The following is a 26,040-nucleotide window of genomic DNA, read 5'->3' as shown; positions in this document are numbered from 1 at the left end:
TATACAATTCGATGTAGGCACCTAGTTGCCATATTTAGTTGGTGTATACTTAGATATTTCGAGTAATAAAGACTTCTTCATTAGTTCGATTAAAACACTCGTGCGTGGCCGATTGGTCAACTGACATTTTCAGGCCTTAGAAGAAAGGAGGTTTGGTGTTGCAGTCAGGAGCTGACTAGTCGCCCTTCCTTAAGAAGTCAGTCGACAACTGGCCTTTTCAAACCTTAGAAGAAAGGGAGTCCGTGATCAGATTGGTAATGGATACCAACGAAGCCACCTTCAGCTGGGTCCGTAATCAGTCACCGACTAGCTTCCTGAGTCTCAACCGCTGGGCTAAGTAATCGGCGGGTATGGTTATAGTCAATGGCAGCAAGGGAACAGTGGTGGATGACCGACCACTCCAAATTCTTGAAGAAATCCGAATCCCTATTGATTATCCGAGCGATGGAGGTGTCCTGAGTGGCAGTCTCTGGGCAAGAAGAAGAGGAGGCCGCTGAAAAATGGTATCGCCTTGGTGGCGATTGGACGAAGATGGAGAAAAAGTGGCGGAGGATAGGGCTGAGCATCGGGTGGGTTCGGACGGATCGGGGTCGCGGGTGGACACCCCGATCGGATTTCGGTTTGAATGTTTGAGATCCTATCAGTTTATTTTTTAATCCCAAACCGTCGGATAATTGGCCGAACTATTCCGATGGATATCTGGTTAATCTGTCAGATAGTTCGATTTTGTAAAAAAAAAAAAAACTTAAAAATTAATAATTTTCTTCATAAAATATAAATTTTTACAACATTACAGGCTTACAGCACAAGCCACAAGACAATTTGAAAGTGCAAAAATACACTACATTAAACTTCAAAACTCAAAATTAAACATACAAACACTTCACAGTTCACAAAATAAACTACATTAGTACATTAAACTTCACAAAATGACATAATTGTATCATACAAGAACCTTGAATTTACAAACTTAAAACATAAAAGTTACAAGTACAACACACTAGTGAGTACTGATGACTGAAACAGGCAACAACATTCTCCATTCTCCAAAAGCAGGCAGCAGCAATTCAGCAAATGAGTATACCACATTACCACTAACAATTAATATTATCTAATATTGAATTTTCTATTCCTCTTCCTGATAAGTAACAAATTAAAGTACAATAATTAATAAGTTCAAACATTGGAAAGTGATCAATTGATTAATTGAATTAATCAATAAAAGAGTGCTCAGATAGCTTTTTTCCATATCAAGTTAGAATTGGGGGCAAATTGCTCAATGAGTATGGCATAAACACCACACTAGGCAACATACCAAACCCATTCTATATATTCAGATTTCATGGTGGAAGCATCATCATTGCACAAGAAACTGAGAAAGCAACAATTAAAGACAGAATAACTAAATAAGTCCAATACAATGATACATTACCAGTCACCATTGATATAGGGGACAAAGCCCAAAGGCAAAAATCACAAGTGATACATGAGCTCAATGGCAAAAATCTAGTACCTCGCCACTGGTACTGAATGTTGATTCTGATGCAACAGTAGAAATTGGAACAACAAGTAAATCCCTTGCCATTTTAGATAACACGGGGAACCTATCAGAATTCAGCTTCCACCATCTAAGAAGGTCAAAAGAATCTTCCTCATCCACAATAATCTCAACCAAATACACTTCCAACTCAGTTTTTTTCCTTGACAAATCCCCACTCTCCAATCTCTGTTTCTTAATTTGAGATTTCAGTAAGGATTGATGTCTCCTAACAGAAATAGAATCAGAAGTGATGGAGGGGGCAGATTTGTTAGATTGTTCCTGAACAAAATGGACAGGAAAACAGGCCACATAATCTTCAAACAACCCCTTAAGGCCAACCATAACAATTATCAAACATTGATTTACCCTTTTTCCTCACCATATAACTAATTAAGCTGTATGGGCATATATTCTATTTTGTCCTTGGGGTCTAAAATATTAGCATAGAATATTAGAAAATTCATTTTTTTAGGATGGCCCCAATACTTATCAAATTTTGCCCTCATATTTGTACCCATCAGCTTAACAGTGCCATCAGCTTCCACCATATTTTTCAATAGACGAGACAGATCAGAAACTTCAGAGAAAAAGGTATTAGCAGTCACATACAATGAACTTGAAATCCTAACAGTCATTTCATAAAAGGATTTAAGAATCTTAACCAAAGAAGCAATGGACTCCCAATCCATGAAATCAAGTATATTTTCACCTAAATCAGCCTTAAATGAACTGTCATGATCTTCATACACTTCAAACACTTTCTGAAATAACAAAGCAGTATGTAGCATCATATAGGTGGAGTTCCACCTAGTAGGAACATCAAGACACAAGGAATTTTTAGCTTCCACCCCAATTAGATCAGCTAGATCCCTAAACTTCTGTACCCTAGCAGGTGAGCTCCTCACATACCTAACAGCATCCCTCACTTTCTTAACAGCACTGTCACATTCTTTCAACCCATCCTGTATAACCAAGTTAAGGATATGAGCAATGCACCTCATGTGCAAATACATACACCTAACAGTAAAACAACCACATGACACCAACTTCTTCTTCAAGAAACCTAGGGCAGTATCATTACTAAAAGCATTATCAACTGTCACACTAAAGACTGATTTTAGACCCCAGTCCAAAAGAGAACTCTCTAAAGCCTTTGCAATATTTTCCCCCTTGTGGGAATAGATTGGAACAAATGAAATGATCTTCTTTTGGAGCTTCCACTCACTGTCAATGAAATTTGCAGTTATGCACATGTAGTTTATTCTCTGGACTGAGGTCTAAGTATCAGTTGTGATACTGACCCTCTGCTAGTACTAAAAAACTTCTTCAAGTTAACCATCTCATCAGAAAATATCTTGAAAATATCCCTGTTGATAGTCCATCTTGAAGGGATTTTAAACCTAGGACAGCAAACTAACACAAACTTCCTAAATCCCTATCCCTCAACAATCCTAAATGGCAGTTCATCCACAATAATCATCTTAGCTAAGGCTCTCCTTATCAAGTCTTGATCAAACACCCAAGTACCCAACACCCCTTCAGTGCCTTGACTACTTTCAGTTCCAGCAGAAGAAGGGGCAGGTTGGAATGTCAGCAGAGATAGCCTTATATCCTTAGAGTGAGGATTTTTAAGTCAGTTTAAAATGTGATTTCTCATAGAAGAAGTCCCATGTTTCTTGGACTCACATGCAAACATCTTCAAACAATATAAACATTTTGCCTTGATGACAATGTCCTCATTATTTTTTATCTTTTCAAAGTGATCCCATACAGGAGATCTAGTGTCAACCTCTTTCCTTTTCTTTGGAACAGATGAAGGCAATGGCTGCTGAGACTAAGAATTATTTGTCTCTACAGCTGGGGCTTCCACCTAAGGTTGACTCCCAGACAGACCACTAATACTTTCCATCTAAAAAGGGGAAAGTATTAGTGAATGGGAAGTCACTCATGGAAAATCATCAATAAATTGGACACAAGCATCAAGTATGCATACAACATATTATTACATAATTACTTAACAGTCAGAATTGAGAGAAATCCAAATTTAGGAAATGAGACAATTGAATTTACTTCAGAGTTAATTACCGATTTGGTCCCTCGACTATTGGGATTTCACCACTTTGGTCCTCGACAATTTTTCTTGCCCAATTAAGTCCTCGACTTTGAAAAAATTAACCAATTTGGTCCTCCCGTTTATTTTACCATTTGATATCCGTTAAATCGGGACCAAATTGGTAATTTCACTATAGTCAAGGGACCATTTCAGTCAAAATTAATTACCGAAATGGTCCCTTGACTATTGAGATTTCACCAATTTGGTCCTGATTTAACGGTTGTTTAACACCAAAATAAACGGAGGACCAAATTGGTTAATTTTTTCAAAGTCAAGGACTTAATTGGGCAAGAAAAATTGTCGAGGACCAAAGTGGTGAAATCCCAATAGTCAAGGGACCAAATCAGTAATTAACTCTTTACTTCATCATGTATACTCTACATTTCATGTAATGCACATTCCACATATCACAGCTACCATTTAAGGGTCCAATATCCATTAACTTGATGTTATAAAATCCAAACCAAGAACATGTCCCTCAATTCATCATTTCTGGATTTTATTTAAAGGCTTCCACCAAAGTAAACTGGAGATCTCACAGATTACATAAAACTGAGGGACATATCACAAATTGGATATCAAAGTAAACTGGAGATCTCACAGATTACATAAAATTGAGGGACATATTGGATATCAAAGTAAATTGGAGATCTCACAGATTACATAAAACTGAGAGACATATCACAAATTGGATATCAAAGTAAACTGGAGATCTCACAGATTCCATAAAACTTAGGAACATATCACAAATTGGATATCAAAGTAAACTGGAGATCTCACAGATTACATATAACTTAAGAAATCAAACTAGGGTTTCAGATAAGTCAGTGCTTCCACCAGAAATCACAATATATCAGCAATACATATCACAAATCCGAAATAGATAAAAATAAACTTCAAAAATCAAACTAGGGTTTCAGATAAGTCAGTGTTTCCACCAGAAATCACAATATATCATCAATACATATCACAAATCTGAAATAGAATAAAATAAACTTAAGAATTCAAACTAGGGTTTCAGATAAGTCAATGCTTCCACTAGTGATAGGGATAAAATCCCGATCTACGCATCCCGACCTACCAGTCTAAATGTGCCTACCGACCTAAATTCAGTTGTCGGTCTAGGTGCATGCCTAGTCGCCCTACTCTTTCCTCCCGGCCTTCGTAGACCGGTCAAACCAACATCTCGCCCTCGTATGATACCTTATTCGCCTAAAAATCCTAGTCTATCCGAGACTCACATTCGGCTCCCGTACGTTGGGCCGTCGCACGGACCGGTGCATGCTTGACACGCGTAACACATGCCGTGAAGCCGGGACACTTCCCGAGGCCACTTATAAAAGGTGCATTTATTGCAAAGTGATGGACTTTTGGCTGTTGCTATCCCCTGAATAGTCAAAGAGACCGGGAACCTCTGACCCACTGCCACGTAGACCGGTTTCGTATAGGGTATCTCTACTTGTACCCGTTTAAGTATTAATACAGAGTATTTCATTCGTATCTCCGCATATTACGTTATCATTTTGGCGCAATATATCACAATACATCACATAAAAAATCACAAAATTGCAATATATGAATAAATTAAATTAGGATTTTTGCGATTTACTTCGTTTCTCACAAATTCCCCGGAGAACAAGGGCTTCTAGCACATATATCACCACTCGAACAGTCTTAGACACCACCACTCCACCAGGCTTGAGGGCTTCCACCACTCGAAGAGTCGAATTCTCGAGCAAAACCAGCGCTCACAGGACTACGAGTCTACGACTACCGGAGTACACAACTCAGAGAGAAAGAGACTCATTGTGAGTAAATTAGTGAAATCGGAGAAGGGAAGTCGAGAAGATATTAGAGAGAAATTAGAGAAGGAGTCAATGAGAGATTGAGAGAATTAGAGAATGAGAAACATAGAAAGTGAGAAACCCTAGCTAGGGCTGTGCAAGAGCCAAGAGGACAGACACACAGAGTCACAGAGTTCGCGACTACGCAAATGAGGAGACACTAAACTTTTCTTCAATATCAATATATATATATATATATATATATATATATATATATATATATATATATATATATTATAAGCACAAACGACGTCGTATCCTAGCAGCCCTACGTAGCCCTAATTTAGTTCGGGTAATCTGGCGGGTTGGAAGCAAAAATACCCCACCCAATCCGAAACTGTTAAACCGACGTCGTTTTGACCTTCGGTTCAGTTAACCGATTTCGGGTTCGGCTCGGTTCGGCAATGTTAAATCGGACCGCGGTCTGGTCGGGTTACTCAGGTTGGTCGGTTCTTGCACAGCCCTAGCAGAGGACGACATTGTAAAGGGAACTAAAAGAAGCTTGAATAAATGGGAAGGAAAAAAGAAACTGACCTTTAGGAAAAGAAGGCGACGGGTGGACGAACGACGAAAGGGGATGACCAGTGAAGAAAGGAGATGGCCAAAGAAGCGGAAGTAAGAACGTCGAGGGAGGAAAGAAAGTGAAAGGAAGAATGGGGAGAAGAGGAGAAATATTTATAGAGGTGCCTGGGCGTTCAGATGACGACACGTGGAAGAGATCGGACGGCTGGGGAGTCGGCCGTAACAGCGGGTAGACAAGACGGGTATTCTTCGAAAATATAACCAGCAATAATCGAGGAGGCGCAATGATTACGCCGCATTGATAGCGACCGTCGCAGAACCAGTCAGGGAAAGCGAGACCAATCGGGAGGATCGTGACCGATCAGGAGGGTGAAACCATTGGATGGCGATCCAACTGAGAAGTGATATTGTGTTCAGCTACACTGCAAAATTGACAAGGTGTCGACTGCTTAATCATGAGCAGTGCGCACTGAGGGGTTCATCTAGAGAATTGCTTTCCCGAGTCGTTGCCGCTCAAGAGCTCGAAAAGGTGAGGGAGTAGTGATGGATACCCCGACCTGAAGGGACACGGTATCTGGAGCCCGCTGACCGACCAGTCCTTCCCGACTTGAGGCCCGGGTCGTATGGCTCGAGTGGCCTAGTTTGCGCAGGCCTTCGGGAAGCGGTGCCCGACCGGGTACACCCCAAAGGCGGTGATTGTGCTGAAATCAACATTTATGGCGGATTCTTTCCTATTCTAGATTTTGGCAACTATTGTGGTGGTTTAGCAACTAGGGTAACTTTCCTAAGGCTATATTTGCTAAGGTTCTTTTTTGTTTCCTTACTTAGATCTATTATTCTTGTATAAATACCTTCATGGGTCACAGTGTTAAGGGTTCTGATTTTTAATGCAAGTATAAGTGTTCTCCTTATTATGCTTATACTTTTTCCTCACTAATTTCTCTAAGTTCTACGGTAGTGTTGGCTAGTCAAAACGGTTGTAGCGCTGCCGTAAAACCAACAAACAATATTTTGAATTTTAGAATTTTGAAACAACAAGCTGTTACAAAAATTTGATTAACCAAACACTCATATTGGCTGTTTACCCTAGTCAAATAGCTAATAATAGTCAAAAAACCAAAATTTGCTAATAAGCTAACTATGTTACCATACATAGCCATGGAATTGCAAAATTCGCAAATTTGGTTTCAAAATTACAATGGTACTATTTTTTTTTTGTTATTAAGGATTTAATCCTTTGTTAATAATATAAATAAAAAGTATAGATTTATGTTATTATTAAAACCAGAATACAACTTCAATTTCAACTCTAAAAATCTATTTCTAACTTTTATTTTCACTTGTGTTTAAATTTTATTGGAGGAAAAAAAGGAGGAATGTATAAAATTCATGACCCCTTATATTAAGCAATCAAAACATGTCACATTATAAGTAAATAGAAAATGAAAGTATAAAATGAAAATACATGTAGAATTTTTTTCAGATAAATTTAGGGTGTGTTTGGTTGGTGGGTTTAGGCATAAGGTATGGGTATCAAAGTGATTGTTATTGTTTGGTTGATAGGTTTTAGAATACTACTATGTGTTTGGAATACCTTGAAAAATTCATACCCTAATAAAATAAGGGTTTCATTTCCCGTCCCGTTTCTTCCCCAACTATTAATAATCATTCCCATTCCACCCTACTACCAAACATGCAAAATACTTTCACCAAAACCCATTACCGTTACCAAGTATTTGATACCCGTACTGATTCCGATTCCGATTCCGATTCCCACGTGCGAACCAAACACACCCTTAATTTTGCATAATAAACTAAGTTAGGACATACATTTATTAGGGGATAACGGTATAAAAACTCCAATCTAGTTTGTTCATTACTCTGCTAGTTCACTCAGTATCCGCATTGAAAATGTCGACTACATTGCACTCTCCACTCTCCTATGCTTTCTCCTCCTCCCTCTCCTCTTCAGTTTCTCAGGTATCTCTCTTCTCTGTTTAGTGTTTAAATCGTGTGTATGTTTTCCGTATATTTGTATACGCATTGAATTGATATCTTTGGCCGTGGCAAAACGAAATCGAGCAGGAGAGGAAACTGAAATTCGCAGCTCAATCTACGAAACCGAGTCTTTCCTTCAATTCGAAGCCATGCTTTCCTGTCATCCGAGCTTCTTCTGGATTCTCTTCTTCACTGGACACAGGTTCGCTCTATCTGTATCTGATTGTTGATAATATGATCAGATTCGAAAATTTATGAACATCATTTTTTTACTCGTATTTGTAGTTTATTTTAGTTTGGATGCATGTAGTAATTGTTGCCGGCATTTCATGTTACCAGGTTTGACTACTGAATTGGATGCGGTCACGACTTACAGTGAGATCGTTCCAGATACTGTAGTTTTCGATGATTTCGAGAAGTACAATTCGCCTCTTTCTAGTTTCTAAATACATTTTCGCCTTTTAGGAAATCGATTAATGCTGTTTAAATTTTTTATTGTTTAATTTAGCAGTTTATTCATCTGATACTGTACTGGATTACAATATATAAACTTCCGTTTTCAGGTTCCCACCAACTGCTGCTACTGTTAGCTCATCTCTACTCTTAGGCATCTGCAGCCTTCCTGATACCAAATTCAAGGTGCTAATCTACTAGTCGAAATAGCTATCAAATCCTTGCAGTTATACACTCATTGGCCAGATGTATCAAAAAAATTTATATATTAATGTGCACATGGTTTTGTAAAAGAATTGTGAAGCATTGGTTTATATAGTTGACATACTCATTGACCAGATAAAAATTTGAAATTTCACCACAAGGGATGCTAATTCTTTAAATGCTATGTGGATATAAAATTGGATGCAGAGTGCTGTGGACACTGCTTTAGCAGATCAGGAGTGTTATGGGTTGGAGGACAAGGATGCTCGAATGTCTTGTTTCTTTAACAAGGTTGGACTTTTTGCAAATTGAAATGAAATATGCTCTGCATAATGATTATCATATACATGGGGTTGTATACACATAATTTTAATGAAACTTTTGAAAATACAGGCATTGGTAAATGTTGGTGGTGATCTAGCAAAACTTGTGCCTGGTCGTGTTTCTACTGAAGTTGATGCTCGTCTTGCATATGACACACATGGCATTGTTCGAAAGGTGAAAATTTCTTTCAAATATCAGATTTTATTGCCTTAGCCGATCCTTGTGTATCTTGCATCACCTGAATGAACTCATATCTAGATGTATGTGGTCTCAGTCTTTCTAGAACATGTTTATGCCTGCATGCAGTGGAAGGATCAGAACAAATGGTTGAAATGATTTATAATTTTAAATTGTGCATGATCTGTGTGTGAGCATTAGTCAGATATGGTGAATGTGCAACTAAAACAATAAAAACTTTTGTTTTGTGAGCTTTCTACTAGTTATCACACTGGCTAGGAGTTTGAGAAGGTGTGACAACATGCTTTAACTGTCTTAGTTTTCTCCTATATTGGCTATTAGTATCAACTGTCAGTTTTTACTCAAATCTCAATGGAGTAGATTTTTGGCTGCCCTAAATTGGCCTCGGCTCCCCCTTTGAAGTCGGAAGGCTAGCTATGAGACTCTTTTTATAATATGTTGCACAAAATACAATTCGACGTGAGGCAGGGAAGAAGAGAGGGTATGTGTGCTTCTTTCACTAATGGTTTCAACTTTAAACTACTATCATCATAGTAGAAAATCTGTCATGATAATTTGACATTTTCTGAAAAATGTGCACTGTCACCTTCTCTCTGATTGTTTGCTTTTAACATTGCCCATAAAATGAGCTAAAACTATAGCGAGTTTTCTAGTGGAACTGGAGAACAGGAAATACAAATAGTTAAGAAGCAGAGTATAGCAACGTTGTGTTGCAGTATTGCAGTTTGGAAGTGATTATTTGATGTGAATTTGTAGTTCACCTAAGTTCTTAACATCTTGGCCCAGGGCATTACAAACCCTGTCTATTCCCATGTACACTGGGGGCATGGGGTTCCCTTTTATTTTTATTTTATTTAAATTTAAGTTAGTTTAGTATGTTTGTTTTATTCTCACTTTTCAATGAGAATTTCATTTCTTCTTCTTCTTCTTCTTCTTTTTTTTCTTTTTTTTTTTTTTCTTTTTTTTTGCTATGAGAATGATTTTTATTATTATTGTCTTTCAAATATACACTTGTAATTTGTAATAAATCTTTGAAAGGAAAATAAGTTTTGGTAATTTGCTTTTTCATATTTTTAGTCATAGAGGAGGTTTTGTGAGGCATGCTGTGAGACTGCAAACAAAAGGGGTATACCTGTATTTTAAGCAAAGTAGAGGTAGTTTAGATGCATCCGATATTGAAATAACAACCTTTACTTGATTTCAGGTGCATGACCTCTTGAAGTTGTACAATGGGATTGAAATTCCTCCAGAGAGGTTGCTGTTCAAAATCCCTGCAACTTGGCAAGTAAGCACCAGAAATGAAATATTTTTGCTTTAATTTACATGAGACAAGTGGCATGAAAGCATTATACTTTTCTCAGACAATGCTTTGTTCATCTTTTAGGGGATTGAGGCATCAAGGTTGCTAGAAGCTGAGGGCATACAGACACATTTGACTTTCGTTTACAGGTTGCATCTCTCATCCTTGAGAAATACCCATTCTGGTGCCCAGACATCAGGGCATTGCCACTTTTGACAACAAACTTAAAATGTTTCCATTAGTAAATATATTCAACACTCTAGTGAACCCTTATATAGTTTCAACTAAGATTCATTGCGATAGTTGCTGGGAATTTAAACCACATTTTACAGGCTAGCCCAAGAACCACACACAATTTGATGGGCTGGCATTAAAGTATGGATTAAATGCTGGGGTTGCCTGTATTTAGCCCACATAAAAAGTGGATTACTTGGGTCCTATATAGGGGCCAAACAATCCCTTATGTCCTTAGAATTTCTCCATTTTACAGCTTCTGAAAGCAAGCTTTGTTCCTTAGAAGATGAAGCTCAACTACTGTAAATTCATAAAATTTCAAGGAAATATATGCAATTGTGAGGAAATTAAAGCTAAATTAATCTGTTCAAAATTTCAATTTTTATGTGTTTTCTTCTGAAGGTGGTCCTGTGAATGGAGGGAATAGTAAATAAAGCATCCTAACCGGAAATATGTGATATTCTGTTGAGAATTTCCAGCACTGATTCGGGATTATAGTCCCCTGCTCTATGATATTTTGTCTTTTCCTTCACATTTTTGAATAACTTTGCAGTCTGATCACAATCAGACTCTACCTCTCTGGTATGGAAATTAAACAGAATATTCACCATGCCACTGATTTCTTCTCTTCCCCCAATTGAGGTCTCTGCTGACAAGTCCCAGTTGATATTGCAGCCAGATCCAAGAACCCCTATACTGAAGTAGTTATCCAGTTGTATGTGATCTTCATCACTCATTAGCCATCTCAGTCTTCATATGCCCTCTCTATCAGACTTGTCACTTGAAAAGTGGCTCAAATGTGGGCTTCGTGAACTTATGACAGCCTAAATTTTACCTGCCCTTCACCCATATCAATTTAAAAATGGGCTTAACACCGGGTAGTTCCCATATTCCATGAGCCATATTTTAACTTCCCAAATCTAACTCAATCCATTGATTCCATTCATTTTTCACACTTAGCTATAGACTAGTTAAATACTACATGGTGAATTTTTGGTTGAGAGATAACAATTGGCATACACATTTATCTTTTTAACTAAAAATTCATTGACATATAGACTCCCTAAATATTACATGATGAACTTTTAGTTGATTTAGTTCAAATGTAATGAAAGCTTCCTTCATAATCACAATAAATATTAAGTAGATATGCTTGGTTGAATTATGTATTTAGGATTAATTAGGGACTTAGGGTTAAATAATGTACAGATGATTTTTACAATATGGTCATTGACTTATTTTAATCGTGTCACTTCTTTTTTATCAAGTAGTCTAAAATGCTAGCTTGGGGACCAAAAGTGTTGAACATTTGATAATCTGTGGACATTTTAAAGTCCGATGGAGATTCTCCATGCCAACTTGGTGGTTTCCATTAATGAGGGCCAAAAGTGTCCAAGGTTTTAAGTCCAGGGACGAATGGAAATTTTCAAAGTCTGGTATCAAATGTAGCCATACGCCAAGTTTGGGGGGACCAAAAAGGAACTTTTCTCAATACTGAAGCATCTGCAACTTGGGCTTGTAACTGACTATCATTTCCTCCATGATTGCTACTCTTTTCTGTTGTAGCTTGCCTATCATGCTTTCCAAAAGTGAACTAGCTAAATATTTTTCTTTCTTTTTCCTGTTTCACCATTGCTTCTGTTACTTATGAAAATGCAGAGAATTGAAGGATGTGTTCCTTCTCAACTAAAAGCCTAAGCTAATAATTGGAGTTAACATTTATTATTTATATATTATTATGCTCACCAGAGTTTCATTACCAGAATTTCATTATCTTTTACAGTGAATTTCTAGAACTCTCCTTGTTTTGTGGATTGCTTTGATGCTGGAGTGCTTAGTGGCATGAGATTTTTGATTGACGAATTTGTATTCTGTTTTCAGTTTTTGTCAGGCTGCAGCAGCTGCTCAAGCCGGTGCTTCTGTCATTCAGATTTTTGTTGGTCGGCTGAGGGTAAATACTTGCCTCTATCAAGAAATTCCATGTTTTGCCGGTCTGGTGTAATGGTACTTTTATTTGAAAAATATCAGGATTGGGCACGGAACCATTCTGGTGACTCTGAAGTAGAAGGTGCACTTCGAAGAGGAGAAGATCCTGGATCTGCTCTGGTCAGTTTTGCTCTTTGCATTCTTCTGTAGTTATTCTTTTCCAGTAAAAGAATGATTTCCAACTTGTGCAACTCAAATTGTAAGCATCCAAGAGGGGCCTAAATGAAAATATATGTTTGATTTGAACTGTCTAGCTATTTGCACTAAAGAAATTGCTCTTTCAGGCATTCACCTTTTATCTTCTTTGAATACTTTGCAGGAGATAGGATTTTATATCCCTGGACACTACGTTACTTGGTCTCCTGACCAGTCAAATTTAACCATTTAAGAGAGAAAAGGATTCATTCGCTGAATGAATATTAATATATTTTCTCTCTCATTCAATAATCATTCAACCAATGAATCCTTTTCTCTCTGTAAAGTGTTTAAATTTGATTGGTTGGGATACCAAGTGACATGGTATCCCCGGGATATACAATCTTATCTCTAGTTCTCTACAATGCAGAAGGCTGAACCTAATGTAACCAATTTGTTTTTGTAATGTCATTATAGGTGACAAAAGCTTATAACTACATCCACAAATATGGGCATAAATCGAAGTTGATGGCAGCGGCTATTCGGAACAAGCAGGACGTCTATAGCATTCTGGGGTATTCAAGATTGTCCTTTATTGGCCATTTGGAATATTTCTTGTGGTCCTAAGCAATCACAATGATGCTCAAGTTCTGTTTTCCTTTTTTTGTTTGTTTGTTTGTTTTTTTTTTTTAATTCATTTTCAGGGTTGATTACATTGTTACCCCACTAAAGATATTGCAGTCTCTTAAAGAATCTGTAACTCCCCCAGATGAGAAGTACTCTTTTGTAAGAAGGCTGTCCCCACAATCAGCTGCTGCCTATAACTTTACCAAAGAGGAGGTCAGCACTTTCCCATTCCCTCTTTTCTTTAAATTCGTTATTGCATTGGACCACATAACCATATTTCAGGTATTTATGTTTGTGAAAATCAGCTAAATTTATAGACCTATTATGCTCACATTATAACACAAGTCCCAAAAAATGTGTATGTTCCTGAAGAAACGCTATTTCTGTAATTCTTTAGGTGCTAACTGCTCAGTGCTCTGTTTATTGGACTTAGTGTATCATCTCAATATGTAGCTTGCATAATTACCAATAGAGAGCGTTTGGTTGGGAGGGAATTAGAGGGAAATGAATTGTAATTCCGTGGAAAAAGAATAAAGTGAGAATTTAAATTATATTGTTTGGTAGGCAGGAATAGAATGATTGGGAATTGAAAGGGACTAAATGAATAAAGACTAAAATGGCCTTGTAAATAATAATATAATAATAATAAGGGTAAAATAGTAATTTTGTAGAATTGCAATTCCTATGGGAACCCCTGGAATTGCAATTCCATGGTTGGAGGGAATTGCAATCTAACCAAACCATAGAATTGAGTTTGGTAAGAATGGAAGCCAAACACCCCATGAAGTGTTGCTCCCCAGAGAAAGTTAAATCTATCCTACCACTGTTTATGATCAGGTTGTGACATGGGATCAATATAGCTTCGCCTCAGCTATGGGACCAGCAGCTGTGGAGCTCCTGACTGCTGGAATGGAAGGGTATAGCAATCAGGCAAAGCGGGTGGAAGAGTTGTTTGGGAAGATATGGCCACCACCAAATGTATGATGTTAAGTTCCAGTTGTCAAGAAATAATGCTCGTCATCTCTAGTTTCTTTTATAAAATGATGAGATCAACAAAAAATGGGAAAGACTAGCTTTCAATTGTCTTTATTTGACATCGGGAGACCATGTTATATTGTTATCGATCACATTTTGTTGCTGTGCTGTTTTTGTCGTGAATGCCGAATACAGACCGGTCCTTGCCTCCTTGGTTGCCCAACTGGAAAGTTTGCTGGAAAGCTTTGATAAATAACTTAGGATAGCTATTATTATTATGAAGCAGTGACGTGGAATGATCCTTCTCGAAAGCGCAATCTCTTTTCACCTTTTTTCAATTATATTACTATTATTTCAAAACCATTTGGATAATTTCTGCGTTCTAAAGTCAGAATCATACGTTCACCACTCGGTTATCCCTTCCAGATACGCGGATTTCTTGCTTTGGAAATTTCAATTCCCGAGCGCAGCACTTATATGAATATTCAATTTCTGTCATATATAATCAACTTATAGGTCAAATCAGGAGAGTTTAATTATTTTAGGGTTAGATAGATGTCAAATTTTAAATGTAAATCATGCTTGAATTATTGACCAAAAAGATGCATCGCTTGTACCAATTGAATCAAGGTTATCGACTGTAAGGTTATATTGTCACAGTTTTAACAGTCTTGAGACACAAAGGATGAAAGGAAGGAGTAAACACTGCACAGCAAGACCAACTAATTCAATTTATTTTAAAGTATTTATTACAATTTAGATTCAATTATTAAGGATGAATGTCCAGCTGCCGCCGGAATCAGCAACATCAGCCGACGGCGGTCGGTGATCCTCTGAAGTCTGATCCAATATATATTAGTAATTAACGATGATTTCCATCGCACAGCATGCAGTAAATGCATGTGGAAGCTTGTCATTGACGACCCATGTGCATTTGGTTATTGTTCCCAAGTTCCAAATCTCGTCACGTGAAAACATAAACCATCAATATCATTATACCCTTTCAAAAAAGAATAAAAAAAAAAAAATCAATATCCTTATACACTGGTGTTGATTTATCTCAATTAATTAATCAATTTAAAATAAAGTTTGTAGTTTGTTTCGCTAGCAACCATAGTACATGGGCCCAAATCAATCAAAGAGTTAAGATGCTCTATAAATTTATTTCAAAACAGATTTCACGATTTACTCATTCACTAAGACTTTAAGATAAGAAAAGTGAAACTATTGGTGATGAGTGAGAATCGAGTCCCATGATTATCATCGGCCAACTCATTATCCTCGTTGTCATCCTAACCTTAGAATTTTAGGATATAGTTTCCTATCTATGGAAATAATAATCTGGTTGATTTCTTACCATATTTATGAAGGATTCTACCATGTTTGAAACTCAACCAATAAATTTGTAATCAATTAACAAATTTTAGAATCTAGTTTCCTAAATTAGCTGAAGACATACAATGCTCATCTAAACTCTAATAAAAGAATTGTAAAGTGGTTCACAATTTTCAATACTCAAAGCAATATACCCGTTTGTTGGGTGGCAACTCAGAGAGGTGATTCCAGCATTATGCAAGTAAAAGGAAATAAAGTTGCACCTTCACTATTAGCTATAACTTTTTGCATAATGGTATGTGCTTGATCCTGACGCATTGAGGTTAGCAGGTGTTGGGTATTGAATGTGATCCTGACTACTACTACGCAAGTAGAAGGAAATACATAAGTAAAGAAAATAAAGTTACGACTTCACTACTAGCTAGCTATACTTTTTGGCGTAGTGGTAAATGCTTCATCCTACCACAATTCTTTATGGTTTATACACTTCTTCTCTACTGTATATGTTGGCAAAAGAGTTAGTACCCAATTTAGTCCTTAACTATAGTATTTTTTTTTTCAATTTAGTCACGAACGTCTTTTTGTGCTTAATTGGGTTATCAACTTTAATGATTTTACCTAATTGAGTCCTTTATAACTGTAGCTTGGTAATTTTTCCTCTATTAATACTCAATTTAGTCTTCGATTATAGTCGTTTTGTCCAAATTAACCTTCGACCATATATTAATTAATACCCAATTTAGTTCTCGATTATAGTGCTTTTTATCGATGTAGTCATTGATTTTAACAGCTGAGGACTCAATTAGGTAAAATCATTAAAGCCAATGACGCAATTAAACACAAAAAGATGTTTAGAAGTAAATGGAGAAAAACAATTATAGTGGAAGACTATAATTAGGTATTAACTTAGATAGTCATAATATGACCAACAATTGGATTTGAGTTACATCCCCCTCCCTCCCACCCACTCAATCACTCATGCACGTTCCATATGGAGTGTTTCTGTCTTCTATAGTCAACATAATGTATATACAGCTTTGCTCCACAAATGAGTGTTTGCCATTTCATGCCATAATTAGGGAACCCAACTTCATGCACATGCTCTATCTGTATGCTCTCTGCCAATACACATTCTTTAATATCTTCCAAGATAGGTAATTGGTCTGCCTCTTTCTACATAGTAATTTATTGTATACGGAGTAATGAAATTATTTAGTTTGTTGAGTAAATTAGTAAATTCATTGTTTGAACTAATTTTATTTTTGTGATGACATAAATATAATGACATTTTTATATTTATTAGTCATTTATTAATTGGGCAATAGTTAAATAACCCATTCTGCCTGTAGTAAAAATTTAATTAATTTTTTGTCATGTTAGCGTGTCATGTCATCAAAGAATTATATTAACGAAATTTTAGTAGTGTCATGCTAGCATATCTTATATATAAACAACTTACTTAATCATTATTTTTAACTTGTTAATTATTTTGATTGTAAAACTTTTCAGAATAGAAAGGTCCAATTGCATTCTCTTTGAGATGAATAATCTAATAATTACAATTTCTTTTTATTTATGACAAAGCATGCGGTCGATACCTGAATGTGTGATTAAGCCTACCTTGTACGTGACTATAATCAACAAAGGACCACAAGGAGATAAGTCATCATAAGTTGTGCATAGGTAAACGGTTCAAACCAAGAAAGTCAATAATAAACAATTCCCACGTGATAATGAAGCAAACATGAAACTGTGTAGTTATTAAGCCAACTGTACGACCAACTTGATTGTAACTAATTACATTTTTGTTAGCTATAAAGAGGGCTCTATTTAACTTTTAATCCTATCATTAATTAATCTCATATAGTTGCTTTTTAAGTTCAGTCAAATTCAATTCACTTATGAAATTAGAGTTGAACTTATATAGTTGCTTTTTAAATTCAATTCACTTATGAAATTAGAGTTGAACTTATATAGTTGCTTTTTAAATTCAATTCACTTATGAAATTAGAGTTGATTGATTTTAAAAATATTTTTAAATAAATATAGTTAGATTGATTGTATTGATTAACTTAAAAATGTTATCGGGTGAGATGAAAGATGGGAATAACTCTTTATTTTTAGGTACCAAGAGGTTTACTAATGTTTTAATTTAATTTGGTCCCTAATAATGTGGAAATCATTTTAATTCCACTTTTAACAATTTCTATTTGGTTTCAATTTGGTACCTAGCTAGCATTTTTCTAACACTAATTTTGTAGTAAATGATGTATTAGGGCACAGAACTTGTTGCACTTGTAGATAGACTCAATAGTTCAAAAAATAAAATATTAAGTCTTTGAATTGATACTATATCACAATTCACAAATTATTAAATATATTGATGGTTCTTACAAAAAAAAAAGTGATTATTCTTTGTAATTATTTACCCATTAAAAGAGATGTCTAGCTTTATATATAGAGATATGATATGATGTTTTCTAACCACATGTTAGTGCAAATTATACTGTGGACCATGATTATAGCTGATATTGTAGTTGTGTTGAACGGATACTGCAGTTGTGTTGAAAAGATAGTGCAGGTGTGTTGAAAGGAAACTGCAGTTGCATGAAACAGAGGCCGTTCATCCGTTCAACACAACTGCAGTATTTTTTCAACACAACTGCCGTATCCATTCAACACAACTGTAGTTTCAGATAGATGACACGGCCTCTGTTCCGCACATCTATAGTTTCCTTTCAACACAACTGCAGTATCAACCATGACCCATGGTCCAGGGTATAACGACTGACATGTTAGTGTATATGATGGAATATCCGTTTAAATGTGAAGAAAAACTATATTTTCCTACCCAAAAAAAGGGCAAGTGCATAGTACTAGATTTTGGTGTACCTAATACTATGTAATTAATTGCCGGTATTATTCTTAGGGTTAGTAGCATTGATTAAGGATAAAAGAGTTTCTCAAAATAAATAAATAAAAGGATTTGCTCTGTATTTTTTGCACACGAAAGGCGAAATACCTCCCTTAGGGACCTCATACTACTTTGACTCAATAGAATTTGTAAAGGTGATAAATCATAGTAATTTAACAACTCATAAGGTTGGAGGACTAGTGTCTGAAGCCCACCACATTGAGCGTGACAAATTATATTGTGAATTATGAATAAATGATCATTTTTAAACTTTTAAAAGTTCATTATTTGGTTAACTACAAAAATAATGAACTTGCAAAAAACAACATTTAATGTATTAAAAATGAACTTATATTTGTGGTTTACCTTACAAGGTGGACCCTGGTGCATTGTAATATGGTATAATGATTGATGGGGTGTAATTTGATTTTTTATTTGTATTACGGGTCAAACTAGTAATTTTAACTACTAATACTTATCGTTATTCCTATTACGGGTCAAATTAGTCCTTTTACGAGTTTCATTTGCAAGCTAATTACCATTTTCTAACGAAACCCAATTCTTAATTAACTATGCTTTGACAATTATTACCCGTCATACCCCTACGTCTATATAAACGGCCAGTTCTTGCCCAAAGTCTCTCATAGAAATCTAATAATTTCTCTCTCTCTCTCTGCAAGATATGGCTTCCACCGCCGGAGATCAGTCGAGCTATGTGGCCATTCCGGCCGCCCTGTACACCCCATTGTTGCCTGAAAACACCGCCAAACGTCGGCCTTCCGCCAAGATTATCTGCCTCGCGGTGGCGGGGATGTTGGGTGTCGCATTGTTGCTGATGGCAGTGCTGGATTATAAAACCGCCGGAATCGTCTCGGATTTGCCAATGCTACACGATGACGTGGCGGTGGCGCGTGGCGTCGCCGAAGGCGTCTCCGCCAAGTCAGCTGCCCATTTATTGCGACAATCGGCTTTCGAGTGGAGCAACCAGATGTTGGGTTGGCAAAGAACTGCCTATCACTTCCAGCCGGACAAGAATTGGATGAACGGTAAGATACTAAAATTTCTTTGAATTTGTGACGTGGTTCTGACACCACCAAATTTTTACCACATATATCGAAAGTTATAACTAATAGTCAAAAGACGGCAATTTAATTTTTTAAACCGTAATATAGTGGGTGTCAGATTTTGTCCTTTTATCGACATCCGCCCAACAATTTTGACTGTTAGACTTGCCTTTAGTAGGCTCCCCACAACATAATGTTATTACTATTCACTTTCAATGATACATATAAGGGTGATTAGTGTAGATGAACACCCTAAAATTGTCCTAATTAATTATATATTTTATATTCATTAGTAACTTTCGTTGAACATGGCTAATGATTGTTCTTCATGTTTTTTTTTTTTTTTTTTTTTTTTTTTTTTGCGGTTTGCTGTTCTGGCTGGAATTCTTTGACGTTGGAATGTGGCTGCTGCAGATCCTAATGGTAAGATCGAATTTTCAATAATTTTTTCTCTCTTGAGCAATATTTTTGAATTTCCAAATAAGCGATAGGCTGTCTTGTTAGATCCTTGGCCACATAGTAAACGACAAGTGTCCTAATTTAAGCTAGTAACGTAATTACATATTGGTTTTTTGGTTATTATATGCAATTACATATATGTGGACAAGATTTGTAGCAGCTTTATGGCAGGGTTGCACCATTCGACACTCATCAATCATCATTATATTAATACTTTACTTTATGTACATTATTTGTTTGGTATGTTTGGCAAAATAGTGCGACATTGGTTTAAAATTGCTGCTTAATTTATTTTGTCATGTGATACCGCTTATTTATAATTGAAAACAATTAAATATAATAACTTTTTAAAGGAATTCTAAGACTAATGTTATGTGCTAAATCAACTAATTCATGTATGTTAGTTTGGAGTGACGAGAGAAACTTACTGTCACTATTTGAAGGTCTACATTTGTTAATTCAGTAAATGTAATGTGTTAATAAATTAACGAAAATTCGCGCATTAGTAAATTTTGCCTTGTGACCTTAATTGGTAAATGACTATAAAGAGAACTTAAGTTGCACATAGCTGACCGACTCAAACCAAGAGGACTGAGATTTGAATTCATGGTTATAAGTTTAATTTATATCTTTAGCCATGTTGGGTGAGGTTACGTACCCTTCATGTATGTTAGTTTGATATGTTGGATCGTTGGCCGAAATAGTACGTGTTATTTATTGTTTGTAATTTATTTTGTCATGTGGTATAGTTGATTTATAATAGAATTGATTTAACATAATAATTATTTGAGCTAATTCATGTGTGATGTGTGAAAATATTAATTGTAGGTCCATTGTTGTACAAGGGATGGTACCATCTTTTCTACCAATACAATCCGGAAGGGGCTGTATGGGGTAATATTGTTTGGGGCCATGCAGTATCAAGAGACCTAATCCATTGGCGCCACCTTCCCATTGCCATGACCGGCGATCAATGGTACGACATCAACGGCGTTTGGACCGGCTCGGCCACCTTCCTCTCCGACGGCCAGCTCATCATGCTCTACACCGGCTCGACCAACGAGTCGGTCCAAGTCCAAAACTTAGCCTACCCGGCCGACCCCTCTGACCCCCTACTAGTCGAGTGGGTCAAGTACGAGGGCAATCCGGTCCTGGTCCCACCACCGGGGATCGATGACAAGGATTTCCGCGACCCCACCACCGCGTGGTCCACGTCGGAGGGCAAGTGGCGCATCACCATTGGGTCTAAGGTTAACAAGACCGGGATTTCATTGGTGTACGACACGTTGGACTTCAAAAGCTACGAGCTCTTGGACGGGGCTCTTCATGGGGTTCCGGGTACGGGTATGTGGGAATGCGTGGATTTTTACCCGGTATCCAGATCCGGAGAAAACGGGCTGGACACGTCGGATCATGGCCCCGGCGTGAAACACGTGTTGAAGTCCAGCCTTGATGATGACCGGAATGACTACTATGCCCTGGGAACTTACGACGACGGCGCCGGAAAGTGGACGCCGGATAACCCCGCGATTGACGTCGGAATCGGGTTGAGATATGACTACGGAACATTCTACGCCTCCAAGACGTTTTATGACCAAGAAAAGAAGAGAAGAATTCTTTGGGGTTGGATTACTGAGACCGATAGTGAATCCTCTGATATTCAAAAGGGTTGGGCTTCGCTTCAGGTACATACATATATTATCTTATTGCTAAATTTGAAAATTGCACTTTAATTTCCTCCCCATATCCTAAGTTATGGTAACATAAAAGTACATTTTTAATTATATTAAAATATATTATTTGTATATTAGATGTACATTATATAAAATAATGTATTTTTAATACTCAAATAATGTATTTTTTCTTAATACAAAGTATATTTTTAATATAATTAAAGTACATTATTTGATTACTGAATATACAATTATTTGATAATATACAAGATAATGTACTTTATGTATATAAATTATATACCTTTTATTTGTGGTTCACACAACAGTACGTGGACCATGGTCCATACAATAACAATTTTGAGTAATTATAGGATTGGTCCTTACTTGTTGGTTGTGCTCATTGCTTGTCCATAAGTTTTAATTTATGTTGCAAATTTCGTCATTGTTCTAACAGATCGTGCTTACTTCTTGTCCTTAAGCTATAACTAATCGACATTGTCGATTATGTTTTATTAGGAAAAAAGGACGAAATTTGCAACAAAAGTAATAAGCACAACCAACAACTAAGAATAAATTCTACAATTACCATATAATTTAAGGACGAAAAATGTAAATTTTCTTATATATTATCTTATTGTTAAATTTCTTTATAAAAAATTAACTCTCCTAAAAATGTGTAAATATTAATTTATATGGATGTGGACAAGCAGGCCGTTCCAAGAACTGTCGTGTATGACGACAAAACTGGCAGCAACCTGAAACTATGGCCAGTTGATGAAGTGGAAAAGCTGAGGACCAAAAAGGACGAATTTGAAAAGGTGGTCGTCAAGCCCGGCTCCATTCTGCCATTAAACGTCAGCTCATCTAATCAGGTCACAACACATATATATATTTCTCTTTATTACAAAAATTTAATTTTCTGGAATATAATGCGATCGAAATATATAAGGCCGGCTTTAATTTGTAAAGTAATCAATTAAACAGGTGGATATTGTGGCTGAGTTTGAAGTGGACGAGGATGTTTTGGAGAGAATGGTCGGAAGCAACGAGACTTACTCTTGCAGCGGCCACGGCGGCGCCGCCGAGCGCGGTGCATTAGGGCCGTTCGGGCTGCTTGTTTTGACGGACGATGAATTCTCAGAGCAGACTCCCATCTATTTCTATTTGGTTAAAGACGTGAATGGAAACCTCACCACATTCTTCTGCGCCGATCACTTAAAATCCTCTCGAGCTACCGATGTCCGGAAGCTCGTCCATGGAAGTAATGTGCCATTCTTGAGCGGAGAGAAGCTCACCATGAGAATACTGGTAAGCGCATAAGTCTATTTTATAAAAATTAACTCAGTCTTAAAGAATAAATGAAGATTTGAGTCAGTTAATAAAGTTATTTAAATATATATGCAGAGGGAGAGAATAAAAAATGTTATGTCACAATAATATGAATATTTATAAAAAAATAAAAGTCAAATGACACTTATATAAAATCAAAAAGAAAAAAAGCTGAATACTAAAATTGAATAGACCAATAATACTAAAACCAAAAAGAGATAGTTTGACAAAAAAAGAACTAAAACTGAATAAATAGATGTCAAAGAACTTCTGGTTTAGTGGCACTCGGTTGCACCCTCACGTGGGAGAGGGCGATATTTACTTTTTGTGCTTCATTTTGTTGAGAAAGTAGCTATAAACGAATAGATATAAATCTAATACCAAAAATATAATGGAATTAAGTCTAATAATTATTTTTTTTTTTCTATTTTTCTTTTATCTTCGGCATTCATTGAAATATTATATAAATGATGTGCAGGTTGATCATTCGATTGTGGAGAGTTTTGGTCAAGGAGGGAGGGCGTGTATAACATCGAGAGTTTACCCGACAAAGGCAATCTACGAGAATGCTAAACTCTTCTTGTTCAACAATGCTACTGAATCCTCGGTTACGGCATCGCTTAAGGTTTGGCAGATGAATTCTGCAGAGATTAATTAAACTATTCCCTGTAAATTTTGTAACAAAATTTTATTTTTTAAAAAATTTTTTTGTAATGTTTAATTTCTTATTTATTGCAATTAAATGTTTAATTTGATAATTCATAATTTGTTGAAAGTTCGGCCTACTCTAATTATATTTTTTTGGGATGGTAACGCCTTGATTGTACTATTGTAGTATTATACGAAAAGATAATAATACATATGAAAGTAAAGAAGAGACTAAGAAAGTAAACGAGGAAAGCTAAGAGAGAGAAAAATGGCAATCGTCTTTTCCCATTAATAACTGTTATATACGGAGTATATATATACACTACTAATCTCAACCGTACATTACATAAACATAAATTACCACACTACGTACTAATCTCAACCTCAACCGTACATAAATGTAAACATAAATATAGGAAAAGTGGAAAGGTGGGATAATGACCACAAATTGTAAATATATTTATAACATTACTCCCTTGGCCATTATTGACTCATACTCAGACCTCGTTAAAAATCCTGTGAGGAAAAAACTAGTTAGGGAAAAGAGCACACAAAGTATGTTAGATAATATGTTACACCAACTTAGTTAAGGGAAAAAAGAATACAACTATAAGCCTTCAAGACATACTCTTTAGGATTTTCAGGTATGTATATTCAAGGGTGCCTAGACGTTGTCGCTCAAGACAATAGATTTCCAAGTCTAACGCATTCCAATTTTATAAACATAATTTTCGAAAGTGGATGTAAGTAGGGACTTAGTGAACAAATCTGCTAGATTGTCACTAGAGTGAACTTTCTCAACAAGGATTTTACCACTCTTCTGGAGTTAATGCGGGTAAAAGAACTTAGGCACAATAATGTGCTTCGTAAGGTTGCCTTTAACATATTCACTACTCATTTGTGCAACACATGCAACATTGTCCTCATACAGGATGGTGGGGGTGTCAACTCCGCTCGCTATACCACACAAGCTATGGATATGACGTATCAATGACCTCAATCATACACATTCTCTTGAGGCTTCATATAAAGCAATGATTTCCGAGTGATTAGATGAGGCAGCAACTAGGGTTTGCTTAGCAGATCTCCAACATATATTGTTATACCTCCACAAAGAAAAACATAACTAGTCTGTGACTTGGCATTATAATAGCCCGCATATGAATAACCAACCAATGAGATGTCCTAGTTAGTTTCAAAATAAAGACCGATGTCTTTTGTACCTTGGAGATATCTAATGATGTGTTTTATCCCCTTTCAATGTCTTTAGGTTGGGGAAACACTAAATCTAGCTAGTAGATTTACTGTGAAATCAATATCTAGTCTAGTGTAGTTAGACAGATAGAGTAAAGTACCAATAACACTTAGATATGAGATTTCAGGTCCTAGCACATCCTCATCCACTAGTACAAAACTGCATATCCGCCACTATTGTAAATGGCTTTCGCCACTGTTGTACAACAGTGACGGATGATTGGGTCGCTGAATGTTGTTGACTTTCCGCCACCGTTGTGGAACGGTGACGGAAAGTCTAGTCATCCGCTATCGTTCTTCCCTTGAACGGTTGCAGATTAGTATTTTTTTTAATTATATATATATATATATATATATAATAGCTCATCCGGAACGGTAGCGGATGATTATATATTTTTTAAAAATATTTTATTTATTTTAATTAAAACCCCTATTTTTTTTAATTCCTATACTTGTTACAGCTGAAAATCCATATCAACAGTTCTACACAATACATCTATCAACACACTATATCTAACACAATATTATCATCAACACTACCTAATACTATCAAACTACCACCAAACTTTTATCATCACAAAATTAAACTATTATCAAACTTTATACTAAAACAATACTTTAAATCATCAACTTTAACACAATGCTATCATCAAAACACAGTACTTTATATCATCACACTTTAATACAATAATATATTATCATCAAAACACAATAGTTTTATTAATAAAACAAAAGTTCCATGCACTGGGAGAAGAAGTATTTTGCCCATTGGTCTCGAATCTCATTTATGTCGTTGATAGAATGCGGACTATTACTTTCAAATGCCTACAAAATAATTTAATTAATACAATATAATTTAACTATATATACATAGTTCTATTTAAATTCACTTACCTCATCCAAACGTTCAA

The 26,040-nt window shown here is 36.2% G+C and overlaps 3 protein-coding genes across 3 annotated transcripts; 2 read left to right on the top strand and 1 right to left on the bottom strand.

The window, feature by feature from the left end:
- Positions 1-1,492: 1,492 nt before the first annotated feature.
- Positions 1,493-2,793, bottom strand: LOC116001144 (zinc finger BED domain-containing protein RICESLEEPER 2-like). The gene is made up of 2 exons (XM_031241035.1): positions 2,041-2,793; positions 1,493-1,819 (listed from the first exon to the last, which is right to left on the bottom strand). Exons 1-2 carry the CDS (start codon positions 2,791-2,793, stop codon positions 1,493-1,495), a joined length of 1,080 nt encoding a protein of 359 aa, XP_031096895.1.
- Positions 2,794-7,876: 5,083 nt separating this feature from the next.
- On the top strand, positions 7,877-14,754 carry LOC116000863 (transaldolase). The gene is made up of 13 exons (XM_031240722.1): positions 7,877-7,999; positions 8,105-8,219; positions 8,357-8,435; positions 8,581-8,656; positions 8,882-8,965; positions 9,068-9,172; positions 10,401-10,481; positions 10,581-10,645; positions 12,612-12,681; positions 12,759-12,836; positions 13,329-13,426; positions 13,556-13,691; positions 14,316-14,754. Exons 1-13 carry the CDS (start codon positions 7,931-7,933, stop codon positions 14,460-14,462), a joined length of 1,203 nt encoding a protein of 400 aa, XP_031096582.1. The 5' UTR covers positions 7,877-7,930; the 3' UTR covers positions 14,463-14,754.
- Positions 14,755-19,357: 4,603 nt separating this feature from the next.
- Positions 19,358-24,002, top strand: LOC116000985 (acid beta-fructofuranosidase-like). The gene is made up of 6 exons (XM_031240869.1): positions 19,358-19,748; positions 20,181-20,189; positions 21,054-21,910; positions 22,609-22,770; positions 22,883-23,206; positions 23,706-24,002. Exons 1-6 carry the CDS (start codon positions 19,385-19,387, stop codon positions 23,883-23,885), a joined length of 1,896 nt encoding a protein of 631 aa, XP_031096729.1. The 5' UTR covers positions 19,358-19,384; the 3' UTR covers positions 23,886-24,002.
- Positions 24,003-26,040: the final 2,038 nt, after the last annotated feature.

The sequence above is a fragment of the Ipomoea triloba genome, chromosome 13 (assembly GCF_003576645.1).
Source record: "Ipomoea triloba cultivar NCNSP0323 chromosome 13, ASM357664v1".
NCBI lineage: Eukaryota > Viridiplantae > Streptophyta > Magnoliopsida > Solanales > Convolvulaceae > Ipomoea > Ipomoea triloba.
This window is presented reverse-complemented; position numbering and strand designations above follow the sequence as displayed.

Excerpts from the sequence above, each read along its gene's own strand:
- LOC116000863 (XM_031240722.1), top strand. The coding sequence starts at position 7,931 with ATGTCGACTACATTGCACTCTCCACTCTCCTATGCTTTCTCCTCCTCC. Across the intron at positions 8,436-8,580 it reads GTTTTCGATGATTTCGAGAA|GTTCCCACCAACTGCTGCTA; the intron begins GTACAATTCGCC and ends TTCCGTTTTCAG. Across the intron at positions 12,837-13,328 it reads AAGATCCTGGATCTGCTCTG|GTGACAAAAGCTTATAACTA; the intron begins GTCAGTTTTGCT and ends ATGTCATTATAG.
- LOC116001144 (XM_031241035.1), bottom strand. The coding sequence starts at position 2,793 with ATGTGCATAACTGCAAATTTCATTGACAGTGAGTGGAAGCTCCAAAAG. Across the intron at positions 1,820-2,040 it reads TGATGGGTACAAATATGAGG|GAACAATCTAACAAATCTGC; the intron begins GCAAAATTTGAT and ends CATTTTGTTCAG.
- LOC116000985 (XM_031240869.1), top strand. The coding sequence starts at position 19,385 with ATGGCTTCCACCGCCGGAGATCAGTCGAGCTATGTGGCCATTCCGGCC. Across the intron at positions 21,911-22,608 it reads AGGGTTGGGCTTCGCTTCAG|GCCGTTCCAAGAACTGTCGT; the intron begins GTACATACATAT and ends GTGGACAAGCAG. Across the intron at positions 22,771-22,882 it reads ACGTCAGCTCATCTAATCAG|GTGGATATTGTGGCTGAGTT; the intron begins GTCACAACACAT and ends TCAATTAAACAG.